At 43.0% G+C, this 19,897-nt stretch overlaps 2 protein-coding genes and 1 pseudogene across 2 annotated transcripts; all 3 read left to right on the top strand.

Annotated features, from left to right (window-relative positions):
* Positions 1-1,487: 1,487 nt before the first annotated feature.
* LOC113899324 (endogenous retrovirus group K member 7 Gag polyprotein-like) lies at positions 1,488-6,857 on the top strand. Its single transcript, XM_027552756.1, has 3 exons — positions 1,488-1,581; positions 1,653-2,072; positions 4,861-6,857. The coding sequence occupies exons 1-3, from the start codon at positions 1,488-1,490 to the stop codon at positions 6,855-6,857; spliced, it is 2,511 nt and encodes an 836-aa protein (XP_027408557.1).
* Positions 6,858-9,958: 3,101 nt separating this feature from the next.
* Positions 9,959-11,956, top strand: LOC113899355 (the record flags this gene model as incomplete). Its single annotated transcript, XM_027552768.1, has 1 exon — positions 9,959-11,956. A coding segment is annotated over exon 1 (1,812 nt), but the record flags the coding sequence as incomplete, so codon positions are not given.
* A 3,764-nt stretch (positions 11,957-15,720) lies between these two features.
* On the top strand, positions 15,721-16,349 carry LOC113899322 (annotated as a pseudogene).
* The last annotated feature ends 3,548 nt before the right edge of the window (positions 16,350-19,897 follow it).

Genomic DNA, 19,897 nt, shown 5'->3' with positions numbered 1-19,897 from the left:
TTTTCACTCTCCACTTTCATTTTCATCAAGAGGCTCTTTAGTTCTTCTCCACTTTCTGCCATAAGGGTGGTGTCATCTGCATATCTGAGGTTATTGATATTTCTCCCGGCAATCTTGATTCCAGCTGTGCTTCCTCTAGCCCAGCGTTTCTCATGATATACTCTGTACATAAGTTAAATAAGCAGGGTGACAATATGTGGCCTTGATTTACTCCTTTTCCTATTTGGAACCAGTCTGTTGTTTCATGTCCAGTTCTAACTGTTGCTTCCTGACCTGCATATAGGTTTCTCAAGAGGCAGGTCAGGTGGTCTGGTATTTCCATCTCTTTCAGAATTTCCAACAGTTTATTGTGCTTCAGTTATAGGATGTGAAAGTGCCCATTTCCTGATTTATCACACACATTGAATGTGAATATTATGATTCTTAACTCTTTTTGCAACTTGATGGCTGAGAAATGATAGAAAGGGATTTTCAAGAAAGTGTGAATTAAAGAAAATAATTCTTAAGAACTGAAGTGGCAAGAGGAGGGAGCAGTTACAGGAATCTGAAGAGGTTCAGCTACAGCTGTGCAGTAAAACCTATGATTTCTTCTTTTCTTTTCTTCTTCTTCTTCTTTTTTTTTTTTTTTGTACTTCAAATTGCAAACTTACTTTTTTTTACTGTGTAATTTTTTTCTTTTTTAAAAAAATATAAATTTATTTATTTTAATTGGAGGTTAATTACTTTACAATGTTGTATTGGTTTTGCCATACATCAACATGAATCAGCCACAAGTATACACATATTTCCCATCCCGAACCCCCCTCTCTTCTCCCTCCCTGTACCTACGCTTACATTTCTCTCTAGGTACTTGTGTGTATTAGTTACTCATTAGTGTGTGAGTCTTTGCCACCCCATGGACTGTAGCCCACCAGGCTCCTTTGTCCATGGAATTTTCCAGGAAAGAATACTGGAGTGGGTTGTCATTCCTATCTCCAGGGGATCTTCCCCACCCAGAGATCGAACTTCGGTCTCCTGAATTGCAGGCAGATTCTTTACTGTTTGAGCCATCGCAGAAGCCCCTCTATGTACATACTTAACCACATTCTACAAATCTGATGTGTTAAAAATTGTTTTCCCTAGGAGGAGGGAAAGAGGAGGGAAAGAGATAACCATTTGTCTGGCAAGGCTGGGCTTGGTCCTGAGATGGTGGTGTTTCCATTGCAACCTCCCACTCTTGGCAGATGGGCTTCTGGCGCCGGCCTCCTCCATGCCTATGTGGCTTGCTCTGATTGGCTGGGCTGACGCTGTGTTTCCTGTAGAAAGTTTTGAAAACAAGAGGCAGCAAAGTAGATCTTTTATCCTGTGAGTCCTTGAACATTTTACAGACACAAGAACTCAGTTCTCAGTGAGTCTACATAACAGAAGGAATGGACAAATCCCTAAGCCTGCTCATCCTTTGGTTACAACTAGACTGTGAGTTAGAGGGATTTGGAAATGGGCAAAGAATGGGCAACTACCAGATATTCCTCCCCAGGGAAGAGAGGAAGTCTGGGAGTTGTACCTGCATGGTTTCTGGGAGTTCCTGTAGACAGCGAAAAAGTAAACTTAAAATTAGTTTTCAAAGAATAATCAGCCACTAACCAGCCTGTCTGTTTTCTCTTTCTGAACAGGGGTGAGCAGTAAACAGGACGTGAGTCAGAGTCCTGAAGTTCTGAACGTGAGAGAGGGAGACAGCGTGGTTCTCAACTGCAGTTACACTGACAGCGCTCTGTACTTTCTTCAGTGGTTCCGGCAGGATCCCGGGAAAGGGCTCACATCTCTACTGTCAGTTCAGGCGAATCAGAAAGAGCAAGCAAGTGGAAGAATTACAGTCTCGTTGGATAAATCTTCAAGACACAGTGCTTTATACATTGCAACTTCTCAGCACAGTGACTCGACCACCTACCTCTGTGCTGTGAGGCACAGTGCTCAGAGGGAACCTGTTCCCAGTACTGAAACTGCAGATGGGGCTCCAACCACGTCCTGTCTTGGCGCTGAGGAAACTTTTTCCATTAAGGGGTTTTCTACGTTGACTTTCCTTCCAGACAGAGGCAATTAGCAAGGGTAGGATGATTTGAGAGAATAGCACTGAAACATGTACATTACCATAGGTAACATAGATGACCAGTGCAAGTTCCATGCATGAACAGGGCCCCCGAAGCCCATGCTCTGGGACAACCCGGAGGGATAGGGTGGCAGGGGAGGTGGGAGGGGTGCTCAGGATGGTGGGGACCCAGGTATACCTGTGGCTGATTCATGTTGATGTATGGCAAAAACCGTAACAATATTGTAAAATAATTATCCTCCAATTAAAATAAATAAATTAATTTTTTTAATCTGATAAAATGATCTAAAATTATACTATGAATACTTTGATCATTAGATTTTCATCAACTTCAACTTAAATAATAGTTTTACAAACTAAATGGGAAAAGAATTTGAAAAAGAATAGACACACGTATGCAGGTCAGGAAGCAACAGTTAGAACTGGACATGGAACAACAGACTGGTTCCAAATAGGAAAAGGAATTTGTCAAGTGTCAAGTGTCTGCTGCTGCCCTCCCTGTACGACAAACACTGTCCCAGCGGCCTGATTCCTGCTGCCTCCCTTCTCTCTGCAGGCCCAAGCCAGGGCTGGCTCCCTGTCCCACCCCACTTCAGCAGCAGCTTATGTTCTGTCCTGCTGAGGCCCAGGCCAGTCTGCTGCAGCAACGCCTCCCACCCTCCCATCCCTGACCCTCACCCCCGGGTGGACAGCGCTTGTTAATGCCCACTCGGCCTTGTGACACACGGTGGCCTGGGCCAGATGACCCTCCATTAACCTCAAATCTCACTCTCTTGTTTACAGTCTGTTTTACATGTGGGTCACCAGGGTATTTATTCTCTCCTGTGCAACCTTAATCATGGTTTTTATTCTTTCTTCCTGAGCTCAGAAAGAGTTCCCATTTCCCTATTCAAACTGTATATTGTCACCCTGTGTTGGGGGCCAGAGTGAGGTACTCCGCCCATGGCAAAGGTCATGAGGAAGGAGGCTCGACATACGCAAAGGCGGGATCGAGCCTCAGGAGTCCCCCTGGAAATCCTCGAGCGTCTACCCCATAACCAGAGCCTGCCTACTTTACTACTTTGTGCTCTTACCTACACCTCTGACTTTACGGGGGGCTGTCCCCCACCACCTCCTTCGGAGAAGGAGTTAACCTAGAGCTCCAGTCAATAAAAACTCTTGGGTGTGGCAAGAGTGTTTTAACCTACAAACTCCTCTGAAGGTTCTCTGGCCTGCCTGACAGGCTCGTCCGGCCACATGTGATTGCTCACAGCCTCCCAACCATGAGAGGCACGAGATGCTTTAAACCTTCTAAAAACAGGTTCCTTAGAAAAGTTAGAAAACTATTAGTATAAGTATAATGGGCTAATTAGAAATTGTGTTGGTGAAGGGTTTTTCATTTGTTGAGCCAATGTTTGTTGCTAAGTCTCCACATCCCCTGCCCTTACACACATTAATGAATATATAGAAGAAATAAGTATTAACCTTTGATATTAATCACGTTAGACCTTAGGCTAAGTAAATTCTTTCCTTAACTAAAACCCACTACACCCTCACCCTGTAGGAGTGTAACTTTACTTGGGTGGCGTCTGTTTTGAGAATAATCAGCCCTGGAGAAATAAGTGTCCTGATTGACTGACCGCTGTCACAAGGAGAGGGTCGTAAATTGTCAGCAGGCCCCCCTGGCCAGAAGATGATGTAACACCCCTAAGACCTCTGTATACATTTGTGTGAAGCACCTGACTTTAATAAAAGTCAGGACTGCTGTCCCCACGTGACTTTTGTATAACATCTCAGTGTATAAAAACAGACTCTGGAAAATAAAGAATTGGGATCAGTTTCTCAAAATACTGGTCTCCCCATGTCTCTCTCTCCCTCTGGCTGAGTCTCCATCTGGAGCGCGGAACCCACCAAGCTTACTAATTTTGCCTGGGCTTCTAAGATCCGACCGGGGAGGCCTCAGTGTCTCCTCTCCTTCGGGAGAACGGAAGGACGCCTGCGGCCTACGTAAGTGGTGCAAGCTTCTTGTCTTGAAGTTTTATTGGTCCCCCGCGTAAACCAAGCTACTCAGCCTCTTTTCTCCACTGAATTTTCCTACTGAGCTATCCTTATTCTATTACTCTTTATATCTCTAATTAATATCTAATTGAAACTATCGTATCCTGACCCTCGCCGACGCCGTCTCTCCTTCGAGTACCCTGGATCAGCTGGGGCTGGTCCCCGGCAGGTGGCGCCCGAGACAGGGACTTTCGAAGGTAAGCTCCCCAAAGCAATCAGAGCCATCAGCTCTATTGCTCCCCGTTCTCGGAACAACTGGGTCAGCAGCCCTCTTGTTCCCCCGCGGAGCAGTTTGGGTCACCAGCCCTACTGCTCCTCCCTCGGAACAGTTTGAGCCATCAGCCTACTGTTCCTCCCCCCGGGACAATCTGGGCCATCAGCCCTATTGTTCTTCCAGTGTTCGGGACGGCTAGGACCCCACTCAAGGGTGCCGCGGACCCCCCTGTAGGATAGACAGGGCGAGAGGAGTGGGAAGTGTTGAAAGTGTTAAAGAGTTAGACTTAGAGAAAACAGTTTCTGAAGTTAAAAGGCCAAAGAAAAGCCTGATCTTTTGATAGCTTAAAGCAAAATCTTTTACTATACTTAATTTTCTGACATGGGTAATACTGAATCAAATGAAAGACAACTCTTTATAGGAGTAATTTTACAGTTATTAGGTAAAAGAGGAATCAAAGTTTAAAAATCTGCCATTCAATCATTTTTTTCATTTGTACAAGAGCACTGTCCCTGGTTTCCAGACGAAGGCTCTGTCAACTTAGAGGTCTGGGAAAAAGTAGGAAAACAGCTAAAAACTTACCATGCTGAACATGGCTCAGAAAAGGTGCCTAACGATGCCTTTTCCTTGTGGAATATCATTAGAGATGTCTTAGATCCTGCCCCAGATTCAGAAAAAGTACATCTTAAAGGGGATAGTGAAGAAAATGCTGTAGCTAAACCTGCCTCTGAATCTAAAAGAGTGACTTTTAAAGAGGAAAATGAGGATGAAACTGTAGTTAAACCTGAGGAAAATGAGAAAAACGAAGACCTGCCTGACTATCGGCAATTAAGAAAGATGTTAGAAGCTATGACTACTCAGGAACAACTTAAAGATAGGGATGAGAAACAGGATCAGCTTCCCCCGAAAGAAAAAGAGAATTTAGACGAGATAACAGCTAAATATCACTCTGATGAAAATTGGCATCTTTTAAACAAAGATGCCCCAAAAAGCCTAAGAGAAACTTCCCCTGTCAGGCCATCAGCTCCAAGGAGCTTAAGGGAAACGTCTCCTATCAGGCCGTATGCCCCTAGAAATTCCCAAGAGACTTTTCCATTTAACCCATATATAACCTCTGGATACCAAACAATTCAAAGAGCTCCAGAGTACAGAGCAGAGGATATGGAACCTATGCCACTGCTGCCACCTCCCATACCAAGCCGTACAGGTCCTATTAACCCCACAAGATTGCCGCCACCTCCTTATCGAAGTGGGAAATTTCCAATATCGATCCCACGGAGACGGGCCTATTCTGCCCCTAGCGAGAAATTCGATCCCCAGCTTCAGGCTTGCTTCCCTTTGATTTTTGACAATGATGAAGGGGAACAAAAGGCTATCGACTGGGAGCCTGTTTCTTTTCAATTAGTAAAAGAACTTAAAAATGCGTGTATTTCATATGGGCCTAAAGCCCCGTATACGATGCAGCTAGTAGAAAATTTAGCAGGCCAATGGTTAACACCTCGAGAATGGAAAACAATTGCTAGGGCCTGCCTGTCCGGAGGACATTTTATACTTTGGAAATCTGAATATGATGATCTCGCTCGTATATATGCTTTTTCTAACCAAAATACAGACCTTAAACATATCACTGAACCTATATTACTTGGTCAGACCGACTACCCCTCGTATGACGAACAGATGAAATTAGATAGAACTGCTATACAACAGGTGGCTGATTGTGCCTTTACTGCCTGGCGTTCGTTGCCTGATGGTAAGGCATCAGGTACTGCTCTATCTGATATTAAACAAAAGTCAGAAGAACCATTTGAAGACTTTGTCTCACGACTCTCAGAAGCTGTCCAGAGAATAATTTCTGATTCTGAGGGAGCTAAATTATTAACAAAACACTTGGCCTTTGAAAATGCTAATTCCACCTGCCAGGCTATACTGCGCCCTATTAGAAGAACTGGATCTTTAATTGATTATATGAAACAGTGTGCAGATGTAGGACCATCAATGCTACAGGGTGTTGCTATAGCTGCAGCAATAAAAGGGAATTCTTATCAGCAGGCAGTCCAATCTTTTTTTACTAACAAGAATAAGCCATCACAAGGTGATCCCAATAACCAAGGCAGGAATGCATTCCCTAGAACTTGTTTTTCCTGTGGCCAGGAAGGACACACTTTTCGTGACTGCCCTCAAAAAACACCTGGTTCTTATCTGCCTAATCCGGCCCTACCGGCTATGTTTGCTCCACAGAACCCTGCCCCCCTGCCCATGAATCCTAGGTCTCTTTGCCCTCGCTGCCAGAGAGGATATCATTGGGCGAGGGACTGTAGGTCAAGATCTCATAAAAATGGAACCTTTTTAGGCCCCGACCAGCACTCGGGAAACGGGTTGAGGGGCCAGCCCCAGGCCCCGATAACGATTGGGGCAGCCTCACTAAACCCATTCATTCCCTTCGTTCCGTCGCGGAGCTCATCAGAGCAAGCCCAGGCAGCGCAGGACTGGACCTCAGTTCCACCACCTCAACAATATTAACTCCAGATAGCCCGAGTATAAAAATTCCTACAGGAATTAAAGGGCCATTACCAACTGGCCTGGTAGGAATTATACTAGGCAGAGGCTCCCTAGCTATGCAAGGTCTTACAGTTATTCCTGGAGTGATTGATTCAGATTATACAGGAGAAATTCAAATAATGATTTCACCCCCGACTAAAACTTTCCAAATACATCAGGGACAGAGAATAGCCCAACTTTTACTTTTGCCTTATCATACTGCAATTGGGCAAACAGCCACCCAAAATGAAAGACAGGACAAAGGATTTGGGTCTAGTGATATGGCTTTTTGGGTAACAGAAATTACTAAAAAGCGTCCTATGAAATCTATTCTTGTCAGTGGCAAGTCTATTGAAGGGCTATTAGACACAGGGGCAGATGTTTCCTGTATTTCTGGGAAAGACTGGCCCAATTCCTGGCCCACACATACTACCGCAAATAACTTAGTGGGCATCGGGAGAGCTCCTGCAGTAGCCCAAAGTGCAAAAATTTTAAACTGGCAATTTGAGGATACCCGTGGGACATTTCAACCGTATGTGATTCCTTCGCTGCCCTTCTCGCTGTGGGGGAGGGATGTGCTGTCTCAAATGGGCATGTTACTTTTTAGCCCTGATGATAAAGTAACTTCTCAAATGTTGCAAATGGGCTATGATCCCTCAAAAGGGTTAGGTAGACAGCAGACAGGAATAACTGAGCCAATCTGCCCTGCTCCTCTAAAGTTCCGTGCTGGATTAGGGTATCCAAATTTTTGATGGAGGCCATTGTTTTTGCTGCCGACCCCATTACATGGAAATCTCAGGACCCAGTATGGGTAGAACAATGGCCTCTGACTAAAGAAAAACTTCTGGCAGCTAAAACATTAATTTTTGAACAACTAGATTTGGGACATGTCGAGCCCTCCAATAGCCCCTGGAATACTCCTATTTTTGTTATTAAGAAAAAGTCTGGTAAATGGAGACTTTTACAAGATTTAAGAGCTATTAATGCCACCATGGAGGACATGGGGGCCCTACAACCTGGGCTCCCTTCCCCAGTAGCCATTCCAGAGGGATACAATGTAATTGTAATTGATTTACAAGATTGTTTTTTCACCATTCCCTTAAATACTGAGGATAAAAAGCGATTTGCCTTTAGTCTTCCATCAGAAAATCTTAAACAGCCTTATCTACGGTTTCAATGGAAGGTTTTGCCTCAAGGAATGAAAAATAGCCCCACCCTATGTCAAAAGTTTGTTAGTGCTGCTTTAGAAGATGTTAGAAGTAAATATGAACAAGTCTATATGATCCATTATATGGATGACATCTTAATTGCCCACCCTGATAGGGCTCATTTACAAACTGTCCTCCAAGATTTGACCCAGGCATTAACAGACAGAGGCTTAAAAATTGCCCCAGAGAAAATTCAAGTCAATCCGCCCATAACCTACTTAGGACGGGTTATCAGTTCAGAAACTGTAACTCATGCCCCCTTAAAATTGAGAAAAGATCACCTTGTTACTTTAAATGATTATCAAAAACTTTTAGGCGATATTAATTGGATCCGGCCTTATTTGAAGTTAACCACTGCTGAATTAAAGCCTCTCTTTAATATTTTACGTGGGGATCCTGACCCAACTTCAAAAAGACAATTAACTGCTGAAGCTCAAGAAGCTTTAGACAAAGTAGAAGCAGCTTTATCTGATAGCTATGTAAAAAGAGTTAATTTACAGACAAACTGGCAATTACTCTGCTTAGCTACTCCAACTGCACCTACGGGAGTTTTGTGGCAAAACGGCCCCCTAGAATGGGTCCATCTCCCCGCCCAAGCTAAAAAAGTAGTGGCTTCTTATCCAGGACTGATAGCTACGTTGATATTAAAAGGGAGAAAGCGGAGCGTTGAAATGTTTGGTAAAGAACCAGCAGAAATTGTAATTCCATATAATAAAGAACAACTTGATGCTCTTCTAATGTTTGATGAGGACTGGCAGATTGCCATAGGAAATTATTGTGGTCAAATTCTGCATCATTTACCTTCGCATGTTTTGCTGAATTTTATATCCAGACATCCAGTTATTTTCCCTGTCAGATGTAAACAATCTCCTATTCCAAATGCTCAGATAGTTTTTACTGATGGGTCAGCAAACGGTAAAGCCTCCATAGTCACTAAAAATCACCAAAAGGTTTTAGAAACACGGGAAACTTCAGCTCAAAAAGCTGAAATAACAGCAGTCATAGAGGCTTTTGCTATGTTTGCAGATGAAGAATTTAACCTTTATTCTGATTCTCAGTATATTGTCAGGTTGTTTCCACACATTGAAACTGCGGTTTTGCCTGAAAATAAGACTACCATATTTCATTTGTTAAGTAATTTACAGCAACAAATTTGGAAAAGAAATAAAATATTTTTCATTGGACACATTCGGGCTCATTCCGGATTGCCTGGCCCTTTAAATGCCTTTAATGACTTGGCTGACTTGTTAACCAGAAATGCAGTGGCTACGGTGATTGAGGAAGCCAGAGCCTCTCACTCACTTCATCATCAAAATGCTACCGCCTTAAGATATCAATTCCAAATTCCCAGAGAAACTGCTAGAGAGATTGTGCGCTCTTGCTTACACTGCCCCACTGTTTATAATAGTCTACCTATGGGAGTTAACCCTCGCGGTCTCAAACCTAACGTGCTCTGGCAAATGGATGTAACTCATGTCTCTTCATTTGGAAAACTTTCCTTTGTTCATGTAACTGTAGATACCTTTTCTCATGTTATTATTGCAACTGCTCGTACTGGAGAGGCAGTTAAAGACGTTATACAACATCTCTTTACTTGCTTTTCATATCTAGGTCTGCCAAAGGCTTTGAAAACTGATAATGCCCCTGCTTATACTTCTAAGTCTTTCCAGGAATTTTGTTTACAGTTTCAAATTAAACACAATACAGGCATCCCTTATAATCCCCAGGGACAAGCCATTGTGGAAAGAGCACATCAAACATTAAAGCTTCAAATTCAAAAATTAAAAGAAGGGGAGTTTAAGTATAGCTCTCCCCATCAAATCTTGCAACATGCTCTTTTTGTAATAAATATTTTAAATGCTGATTCGGCCGGAACTACTGCAATGCTTCGCCATTGGTGCCCGGAGCAATTGAATGCAAAGCCATTAGTCAAATGGAAGGACCTCCTCTCCGGACAATGGAAAGGTCCCGACCCATTGTTAACCAGCGGTCGAGGATATGCTTGTGTTTTTCCACAGGACGCAGATTCTCCAATTTGGGTTCCAGACAGATTGATTCGTCATGTCTCAGCCCCTCGGATACCGAACTCCACGGCTGCCACGACCCCGCAAGAGGAAGGGACCCCCTCTGCCTCCGCTTCCTCCGCCAGCGCGGGAGATGTCGCCGACATCGAGACAATTGACTTCAGGGACCTCGGATGAGCAAGGAACGGATCCGCCCACCAAACAGATGTCTCAACTACACATACGGGACACTACTCCCCCTGATTCCCCGCGCCGCAGAAACATCCCAGGCCGCCCAACTCAGGCGACCCGGAATGCCCCCATACCCACATGGGGACAAATAAAAACACTTTGCCACCAGGCACGAGGAATGACTTCCTCGCAGGGATCTCCAGCTTCTCCTGAGAAAATGTTTATTGCCATGCTTGCCTTGCTTTCCTGCCAGGTAAGCGCCTCTCCTATTCCAGCTAAGTATTGGGCATATCTCCCAGATCCTCCAACTTTCCAGGTTGTTTCCTGGAATAATGAGCCTATACGGGTCAACACAGACCAACCTCAGCTTTTGGGAGGATTCTATACTTCTTACACCAAAGATAAATATCCTATTAATTTTAATTATACCTTCAGGGGATTAATAGACGACCTTCCTGTTTGCTTTAACTTCCCCAATAATCCAAAGAGTTTTATTACACCCACTAAAGAAGGGTGCATTGGGGCCTCTACAAAAATAATTGTAACAGATTCCTCAAAAATAGATTCCCAGTCTTTACGTCATCGGGTAGTTTGGGTATTAGTGGCCCGCTTGCCCGGGATCCGTGACCCTTATGTGACCCTGCGTTTTACACCCCCTCCCGGTTATCCAGAGTGTTATAAGGTTGCTCCTTCAGATGAAGTGTGGAAGACCATAGATGGCCGTACTGGGTATCCGACTTGGACAACTTGTACTTATAGTTCAAGGATCAATTATAGAATACCAGGCGGTGGGAATTATACTATTCAGGATTGGAGCAACCCGAATCCGGGTGAGGATCCATTGATCAAGAAAACATTTAAAGGCAGATTCGAGAATTGGAATAGGATTCCTCTCCCTTGGCCTGCGCAAGCCACTAGATGGCACATTAACCAATTTGTTCCTCCCATGCTGTCTTATACAACTAAAAGCAAAACCTATTGGCAGCCTGAGATTTGGAGAGCCCTTGCTGCTACTGCCCCCGTTTCTTTATCTCGCCCAGATAACGATTCCACTTATTCTGTTTTAGCGTGTTTACCCTCACCTTATGTTTTCCTTTTTACTAATGACTCCAACAAACTTAATGTACGCATGAATTATTCAGGTGGACCTAACGTGGTGACTTGTGAACAATGTATGCTTTCATCCTGTTTGACCCCTCAATATAATGTTTGCTCTTTTGTGGTGTTGCGACGCCCACCCTATCTCATGATACCCGTGACAGTGACCTCCCACTGGTATGACAATTACGGTCTCGCCGTGTTACAACAACTACAGGATTTAATGCGATCACGACGGTTTGTGGGCTTACTTATTTTGGGAATATCAGCTTTAATAGCAGCAATTAGTTCTGTTACTGCAGCAGCAATATCATTGACTCAACAAGTGCATACTGCGCAATATGTTGATACCATGTCTAAAAATGTTTCTTTAACTCTAGCAACTCAGGAAGCTATAGATAGGAAATTAGAGATGAGAGTAGATGCCTTAGAAGAAGCAATTATGCATATTGGGACTGAGTTACAGGCTTTGAAGGTGAAGATGGCTTTGACATGCCACGCTGATTACAGATGGATATGCGTGACATCTTTGAAAGTAAACGAGACAGATTATGAATGGGAAAAGATTAAAAATCATATCTCAGGTGTTTGGAACAGTTCTGATATTGGCCTGGACTTAGGGAAACTTCATAATCAAATACAGACCTTGGAACACTCTCGACTGGATTTTACTGCCACTGGAGCAGCTAATGACTTTTTTCACACCTTCTCTAATTTTATTTCTGGAAAAAATATTCTGTCTAATATCCCTGGTTATGTTGTTTTTGGTGCTCTAATCCTACTTCTCATAATCACTCTTCCTTGTATTGTCAGGATTCTTCGGCAGAGCATTCGGAGGCTCGCGACTGAGCTGCATCTGGCTGCTTTAAGAAATAAAAAAGGGAGAGATGTTGGGGGCCAGAGTGAGGTACTCCGCCCATGGCAAAGGTCATGAGGAAGGAGGCTCGACATACGCAAAGGCGGGATCGAGCCTCAGGAGTCCCCCTGGAAATCCTCGAGCGTCTACCCCATAACCAGAGCCTGCCTACTTTACTACTTTGTGCTCTTACCTACACCTCTGACTTTACGGGGGGCTGTCCCCCACCACCTCCTTCGGAGAAGGAGTTAACCTAGAGCTCCAGTCAATAAAAACTCTTGGGTGTGGCAAGAGTGTTTTAACCTACAAACTCCTCTGAAGGTTCTCTGGCCTGCCTGACAGGCTCGTCCGGCCACATGTGATTGCTCACAGCCTCCCAACCATGAGAGGCACGAGATGCTTTAAACCTTCTAAAAACAGGTTCCTTAGAAAAGTTAGAAAACTATTAGTATAAGTATAATGGGCTAATTAGAAATTGTGTTGGTGAAGGGTTTTTCATTTGTTGAGCCAATGTTTGTTGCTAAGTCTCCACATCCCCTGCCCTTACACACATTAATGAATATATAGAAGAAATAAGTATTAACCTTTGATATTAATCACGTTAGACCTTAGGCTAAGTAAATTCTTTCCTTAACTAAAACCCACTACACCCTCACCCTGTAGGAGTGTAACTTTACTTGGGTGGCGTCTGTTTTGAGAATAATCAGCCCTGGAGAAATAAGTGTCCTGATTGACTGACCGCTGTCACAAGGAGAGGGTCGTAAATTGTCAGCAGGCCCCCCTGGCCAGAAGATGATGTAACACCCCTAAGACCTCTGTATACATTTGTGTGAAGCACCTGACTTTAATAAAAGTCAGGACTGCTGTCCCCACGTGACTTTTGTATAACATCTCAGTGTATAAAAACAGACTCTGGAAAATAAAGAATTGGGATCAGTTTCTCAAAATACTGGTCTCCCCATGTCTCTCTCTCCCTCTGGCTGAGTCTCCATCTGGAGCGCGGAACCCACCAAGCTTACTAATTTTGCCTGGGCTTCTAAGATCCGACCGGGGAGGCCTCAGTGTCTCCTCTCCTTCGGGAGAACGGAAGGACGCCTGCGGCCTACGTAAGTGGTGCAAGCTTCTTGTCTTGAAGTTTTATTGGTCCCCCGCGTAAACCAAGCTACTCAGCCTCTTTTCTCCACTGAATTTTCCTACTGAGCTATCCTTATTCTATTACTCTTTATATCTCTAATTAATATCTAATTGAAACTATCGTATCCTGACCCTCGCCGACGCCGTCTCTCCTTCGAGTACCCTGGATCAGCTGGGGCTGGTCCCCGGCAACCCTGTTTATTTAACTTGTATGCAGAGTACATCATGAGAAACGCTGGACTGGAAGAAACACAAGCTGGAATCAAGATTGCCGGGAGAAATATCAATAACCTCAGATATGCAGATGATACCACCCTTATGGCAGAAAGTGAAGAGGAACTCAAAAGCATCTTGATGAAAGTGAAAGTGGAGAGTGAGAAAGTTGGCTTAAAGCTCAACATTCAGAAAACAAAGATCATGGCATCTGGTCCCATGTCAGACCCTTAAAAATAAAGTGTCAGACTTTATTTTTATGGGCTCCCAAATCACTGCAGATGATGACTGCAGCCATGAAATTAAAAGACGCTTACTCCTTGGAAGGAAAGCTATGACCAACCTAGATAGCATATTCAAAAGCAGAGACATTACTTTGCCAACAAAGGTCCATCTAGTCAAGGCTATGGTTTTTCCTGTGGTCATGTATGGATGTGAGAGTTGGACTGTGAAGAAGGCTGAGCGCCGAAGAATTGATGCTTTTGAAGTGTGGTGTTGGAGAATACTCTTGAGAGTCCCTTGGACTTCAAGGAGATCCAACCAGTCCATTCTGAAGGAGATCAGCCCTGGGATTTCTTTGGAAGGAATGATGCTAAAGCTGAAACTCCAGTACTTTGGCCACCTCGTGCAAAGAGTTGACTCTTCGCATGGAAAAGACTCTGACGCTGGGAGGGATTGGGGGCAGGAGGAGAAGGAGATGACAGAGGATGAGATGGCTGGATGGCATCACTGAGTCGATGGACGTGAGTCTGAGTGAACTCCGGGAGTTGGTGATGGACAGGGAGGCCTGGTGTGCTGCGATTCATGGGGTCGCAAAGAGTCGGACACGACTGAGCGACTGATCTGATCTGATTCTAAAATAATTTTCTTTTTTTTTTTTTTTTTGTGAAAAGAGACAAAGAAGGTCACTACATAATGATCAAAGGATCAATCCAAGAAGAAGATATAACATTATAAATATATATCCACCCAACATGGGAGCACCGCAGTATGTAAGACAAATCCTAACAAGTATGAAAGGAGAAATTAACAATAACACAATAATAGTGGGAGACTTTAATACCCCACTCACACTTATGGATAGATCAACTAAACAGAAAATTAACAAGGAAAAAAAAAAAAACAAAACATGTATCTATAAAGCTCAAAAAAAAAATAAAATAAAATAAAATAATTTTCTTTATTATTTCCTCCATGTATGTTTAGAGCCTCATTAGACAGTGTTATAATTTATACCAGATATATAATTATATTATTATATATATAATATGCTGTATTTTCACCAAATATAATTGAGGAAATTCAAGAGGAAAAGTCTATTGTATTTATCCATAATTTTGCTTATTGTATTCTTTATTCTTTCTTGTTGTTTCAAGACTCCTTCTTTTATAATTTTATTTCTGTTTATAGAGCTTCCTTTAGACATTATTAGGATAGGTCTTCTGGTGACCACTTTTCTTAGTTTTCCTTCATCTGAGAATGTCTCAATTTCACCTTTATTAGTGAAGTCTTCTGGATTAATGGTATTTCCTTCTGACTCATAGTTAAATCTGAAAACTAAAAAAATTGTAACATTGTGATTTTGTTTCATTCTAAAAATTATTTTGTGTCCAACACTTAAAAGTTGAAGTATAGCTGATTGACAATGTTATGCTAATTTCTTCTGTAGAGCAAAGTGACTCAGTTATACATATATAGACTTTCTTTTTTATTTTCTTTTCCATTATGGTTTACCCATGGATATTGAATATAGTTCCCTGTGCTCTGAGTTCCCAGTAACACAGGGAATTTTAAAATCACAATTCTGTGTTTTTTAAAAAAGCCAAATTTAATACAGTTCAAGGCTGACAACATATAAATCCTCTTCTGTACATAATCATAATGCTTTGGAATTCAACCACAGAAGGGAAATAAAAAGGTGGGGCGTGTTAATGAAAACAGTGAACTTCTCCGTAGTTATCTATTTGGCCTCTGGAGGGCACTGCTGCTTAAATTGGAAATTGCTTTTCTGTAAAAGATCATAAGAACCTCACAAAACCCCTATGGTTTAAAGAGATATTCTGATCATTTTTTACACAGTGAGATGTAAAGCATTTTGTTAAGACAGCTTCTCTTCCTAACAACCTCCCTACAACCTCCATCAGAAGAAATATAAATCCTTTGTCATTCTTATTCAGAGAAACCTGGGTTCAAGTCAGCCAGTCTTCAGACTTATTTGTGGGGAACCTGTTAGAAAGGAGCTCACTGCCGCTTCACTGCTCCACTATGACCTTGGTGTTCACCTTGATGCTTGAGATGCTCCTGTTTCTGAGTGAGTACTACTCCATTTTACTCCTTTGTCCACACGTGGAATATTGCTCTGTGTTGAATAGAGACTTTTTGTTTTAGCTGAGTTCACTGATTCAGCATTGATGTTTCAGCAGGAGCTGGAGCCCAGTCAGTGACCCAGCCTGATGACCACATTGCTGTCTCTGAAGGAGCCCGTCTGCAGCTGAAGTGCAACTACTCATCTTCTGTTTCACCGTATCTCTTCTGGTACGTGCAGTACCCCAATCAAGGACTCCAGCTTCTCCTGAAGTACATGCCTGGAGACAATGTTGTTTCAGGCATCAAAGGTTTTGAGGCTGAATTTAGGAACAGTGAGACGTCCTTCCACCTGAGGAAAATACCAGCTCATTGGAAAGACTCAGCCAAGTACTTCTGTGCTCTGAGTGACACAGTGCCTGGGACTGCAGGAGGGGCTGAACACAAACCTCCTGGGACACTGTAGCTCAGTCTTTGTTATATTTAGGAAGTTGGCATGCTCTGTGAAGGCAAACAGTACAGACAATACAGAATCCTGGAAGTGTTTGGTTCCCATGGGCATCTTAGATTTTTCTTTTCTTCATTTTTTCTTTCTTTTTTTTTTTTCTATTCTTTTTTCTTTATCATTTTACAAAGAAAGGACTCCTATTTTCTGAAATTTGGAATTTTTGTCCTCCAGAATCAGAATTCTAAGGAAAATGAGGCCATAGAATTTTCAACAAGCTGGAGAAAGTTACTTACTCTGGTGTCATTTGGAATAGTGATGGGCTGAGTTATAATAGTTTGAGATTGGCCATGTGAGTTGATATAACACAAGTCAGAAAATTTGCTTTACAATATTGATCTCATCTCTCAAGCAAACAAAAAACCCAGGACAATGGCTTATTTCTAACTGCATCATCTCCAGACTACTTTTCTAGTATCCTTAGAGGCTTCTTTCCTTAAAGGACTTCAACTCTTTGACTAAGCATTTAGGACTGGTGCAGCTAATTACTGCTGGCACTAAAGAATGTATATCAGTGACCTTTCCAAAAACAGTATAGTGTGAAACAATAAAAGGCTTCCTTTATTATCAGTCCCCAGTAATAAGCTTCCCAGGTGGTGCAGTGGTAAAGAATCTGCCTGCCAATGCAGGAGACACAAGGGCATCCTCCCTAATGAGGAGGAAGACGAGGAGTGCAGTGAAGAGGTGGTTAAATCATCTTTATGGGGCAGTTCTTCTGGGTCTCTGTTTATCTTTGGCCAGATATCTCTCTCCTTTTCCCACATCAGACCTGTTTTAGGACACTCTGGAAAGATGCATGGGCATCTTTTGCATCTTGTGCTGGATCCCAGCACAGAGCTTTGTGGGATGCTTGGCATTGTCTGTTATGAGGTGATGCCACCTCCTTTTTGAGCACCATGGAGTATTTCTGTGCCTGTGCAGTTTTCCTTGACCTCTTGACCTCAGAAGTCCTCACTTTTTTACTCTAGCAGAGCTCAGCTCTTGCTGTTAATTGTCTTAGTTCAGTTCAGTTCAGTCACTAAGTCGTGTCTGACTCTTTGTGACCCCATGACCGCAGCACACCAGGCCTCCTTGTCCATCACCAACTCCCAAAGTTAACTCAAACTCATGTCCATCGAGTCGGTGATGCCATCCAGCCATTTCATCCTCTGTCGTCCCCTTCTCCTCCTGCCCCCAATCAGTCCCAGCATTAGAGTCTTTTCCAATGAGTCAACTCTTTGCATGAGGTGGCCAAAGTACTGGAGTTTCAGCTTTAGCATCATTCCTTCCAAAGAACACCCCAACTGATCTCCTTTCAGTCCAAGGGACTCTCAAGAGTCTTTTCCAACACTGCAGTTTAAAAGCATCAATTCTTTGGTGCTTAGCTTTTTTCACAGTCCAACTCTCACATCCATACATGACTACTGGAAAAACCATAGCCTTGACTAGACAGACCTTTGTTGGCTAAGTAATGTCTCTGCTTTTGAATATGCTATCTAGGTTGGTCATAACTTTCCTTCCAAGGAGTAAGTGTCTTTTAATGTCATGGCTGCAATCACCACCTGCTGTGATTTTGGAGCCCCCAAAAATAAAGTCCAAGGTAAGAGAAGCCCAAGTAAGATGGTAGGTGTTGCAAGAGGGTATCAGAGGGCAGATGCACTGAAACCATAATCACAGAAAACTAGTCAATCTAATCACACAGAGAACAGCCTTGTCTAACTCAATGAAATTAAGCCATGCTGTGTGGGGCTACCCAAGACAGGCGGGTCATGCTGGAGAGGTCTGACAGAATGTGATCCACTGGAGAAGGGAATGGCAAACCACTTCAGTATTCTTGCCTTGAGAACCCCATGAACAGTATGAAAAAGCAAAATGATAGGATACTGAAAGAGGAACTCCCCAGGTCAGTAGGTGCCCAATATGCTGCTGGAGATCAGTGGAGAAATAACTCCAGAAAGAATGAAGGGATGGAGCCAAAGCAAAAACAATACCCAGTTGTGGATGTGACTGGTGATAGGAGCAAGGTCTGATGCTGTAAAGAGCAATACTGCATAGGAACCTGGAATGTTATGTCCATGAATCAAGGCAAATTGGAAGTGGTCAAACAGGAGATGGCAAGGGTGAATGTCGACATTCTAGGAATCAGCGAACTAAAATGGACTGGAATGGGTGAATTTAACTCAGATGACCATTATATCTACTACTGTGGGCAGGAATGCCTTAGAAGAAATGGAGTAGCCATCATGGTCAACAAAAGAGTCCGAAATGCAGTACTTGGATGCAATCTCAAAAACTACAGAATGATATCTGTTCATTTCCAAGGCAAACTATTCAGTATCACAGTAATTCAAGTCTATTCCCCAACCAGTAATGCTGAAGAAGCTGAAGTGGAAGAGTTCTATGAAGACCTACAAGACTTTTAGAACTAACACCCAACTGTCTTCGTTACTGAGTCTAATTAGCATGACAGGTTAATGAATCTGAGAGACGAGGTGTTGGGGCAAGGACTTTATTTGGAAAGCTGGCTGACCAAGAAGATGGCAGACTAATGTCTCAAAATAATCATCTTGTCTGGGTCTGAATGCCAGGTTCTTTTACAGAACAGGGAAGGGGAAGATGAGGAAACAAAAAGGCAAAATTAATCTGGCAAACATCTCCTAGAATGGCAAGCCTCAGGCAGGGGATGTATTAATTTCTTCTTTCCTACCATCCACAGGTGGACAGGCCATGAACAAAAGCACTTTAGCAGTCAGGCAGAGGGGTTGATTCTCTGAGGCAGCCTATTATGTATGATTATAATAACAAAAGCAATGAAAAGCAAGTCAAAGGAACAGTTCCAACAGGTAGAATTGGTTCTTCCCTCAGTGCTTGGAGTGTGTAGGAAAAACAAAGCTTGAATCTTACTCTGCTTGACACATACCAGCTGTCTAGCCCAGGGGCCCATCTACCTCCTGCCTCCGAAACTCATCCTGAGTTTTCAAGTGCTCAGTCGCTCAGTCAGGTCTTACTCTTTGCCATCCTGTGGACTGTAGCCCACCAGGCTCCTCGGCCATGGGATTTTCCAAGCAAGAATACTGGAGCTGGTTGTCGTTTCCCAGGGGATCTTCCCAACTCAGGGATCGAACCCCCATCTGTTTCGTCCCCTGCATTGGCAAGTATATTCTTTACCGCTCCATCCCCTGGAAAACTCTTTCAAATGGGGGTTAGTAATAATAGAGAATAATTTTGTGTGAAGGAAAGCTAAATCATTATCGGCATATAAGAAGCATGCTTTTGGATGAATATTCCTTTCAATTAATAGCTCTGCCTTATTCCTGATTCAAGCACTAGACATTTATGACCACAATGCAAAATATCTATATTTGTATTGATTGTTATTATCTTTATCTATGTCATTATCTTTAACCATAGCTCTCAGGAAAGTCCCCTGGATCAAACAGGGACTCATACCAAACTCATAAACAAAAGGTTAGATGGAAAATTTTGAAGTATAGGTATCAGCTTTTTCTGACTTTTTTCCACTTTTATTG

This window comes from Bos indicus x Bos taurus, chromosome 10 (genome assembly GCF_003369695.1).
Source record: "Bos indicus x Bos taurus breed Angus x Brahman F1 hybrid chromosome 10, Bos_hybrid_MaternalHap_v2.0, whole genome shotgun sequence".
NCBI classification, from domain to species: Eukaryota; Metazoa; Chordata; class Mammalia; order Artiodactyla; family Bovidae; genus Bos; species Bos indicus x Bos taurus.
The sequence above is the reverse complement of the archived record's forward strand: the minus strand, read 5'-3'. Positions and strand labels throughout refer to the sequence as shown.

Coding starts and splice junctions, on each gene's coding strand:
- LOC113899324 (XM_027552756.1), top strand. CDS start 1,488: ATGGGCAACTACCAGATATTCCTCCCCAGGGAAGAGAGGAAGTCTGGG. Junction 1,582..1,652: donor TTCCTGTAGACAGCGAAAAA/GTAAACTTAAAA, acceptor CTTTCTGAACAG/GGGTGAGCAGTAAACAGGAC. Junction 2,073..4,860: donor GACTTTCCTTCCAGACAGAG/GCAATTAGCAAG, acceptor CCTGGTTTCCAG/ACGAAGGCTCTGTCAACTTA.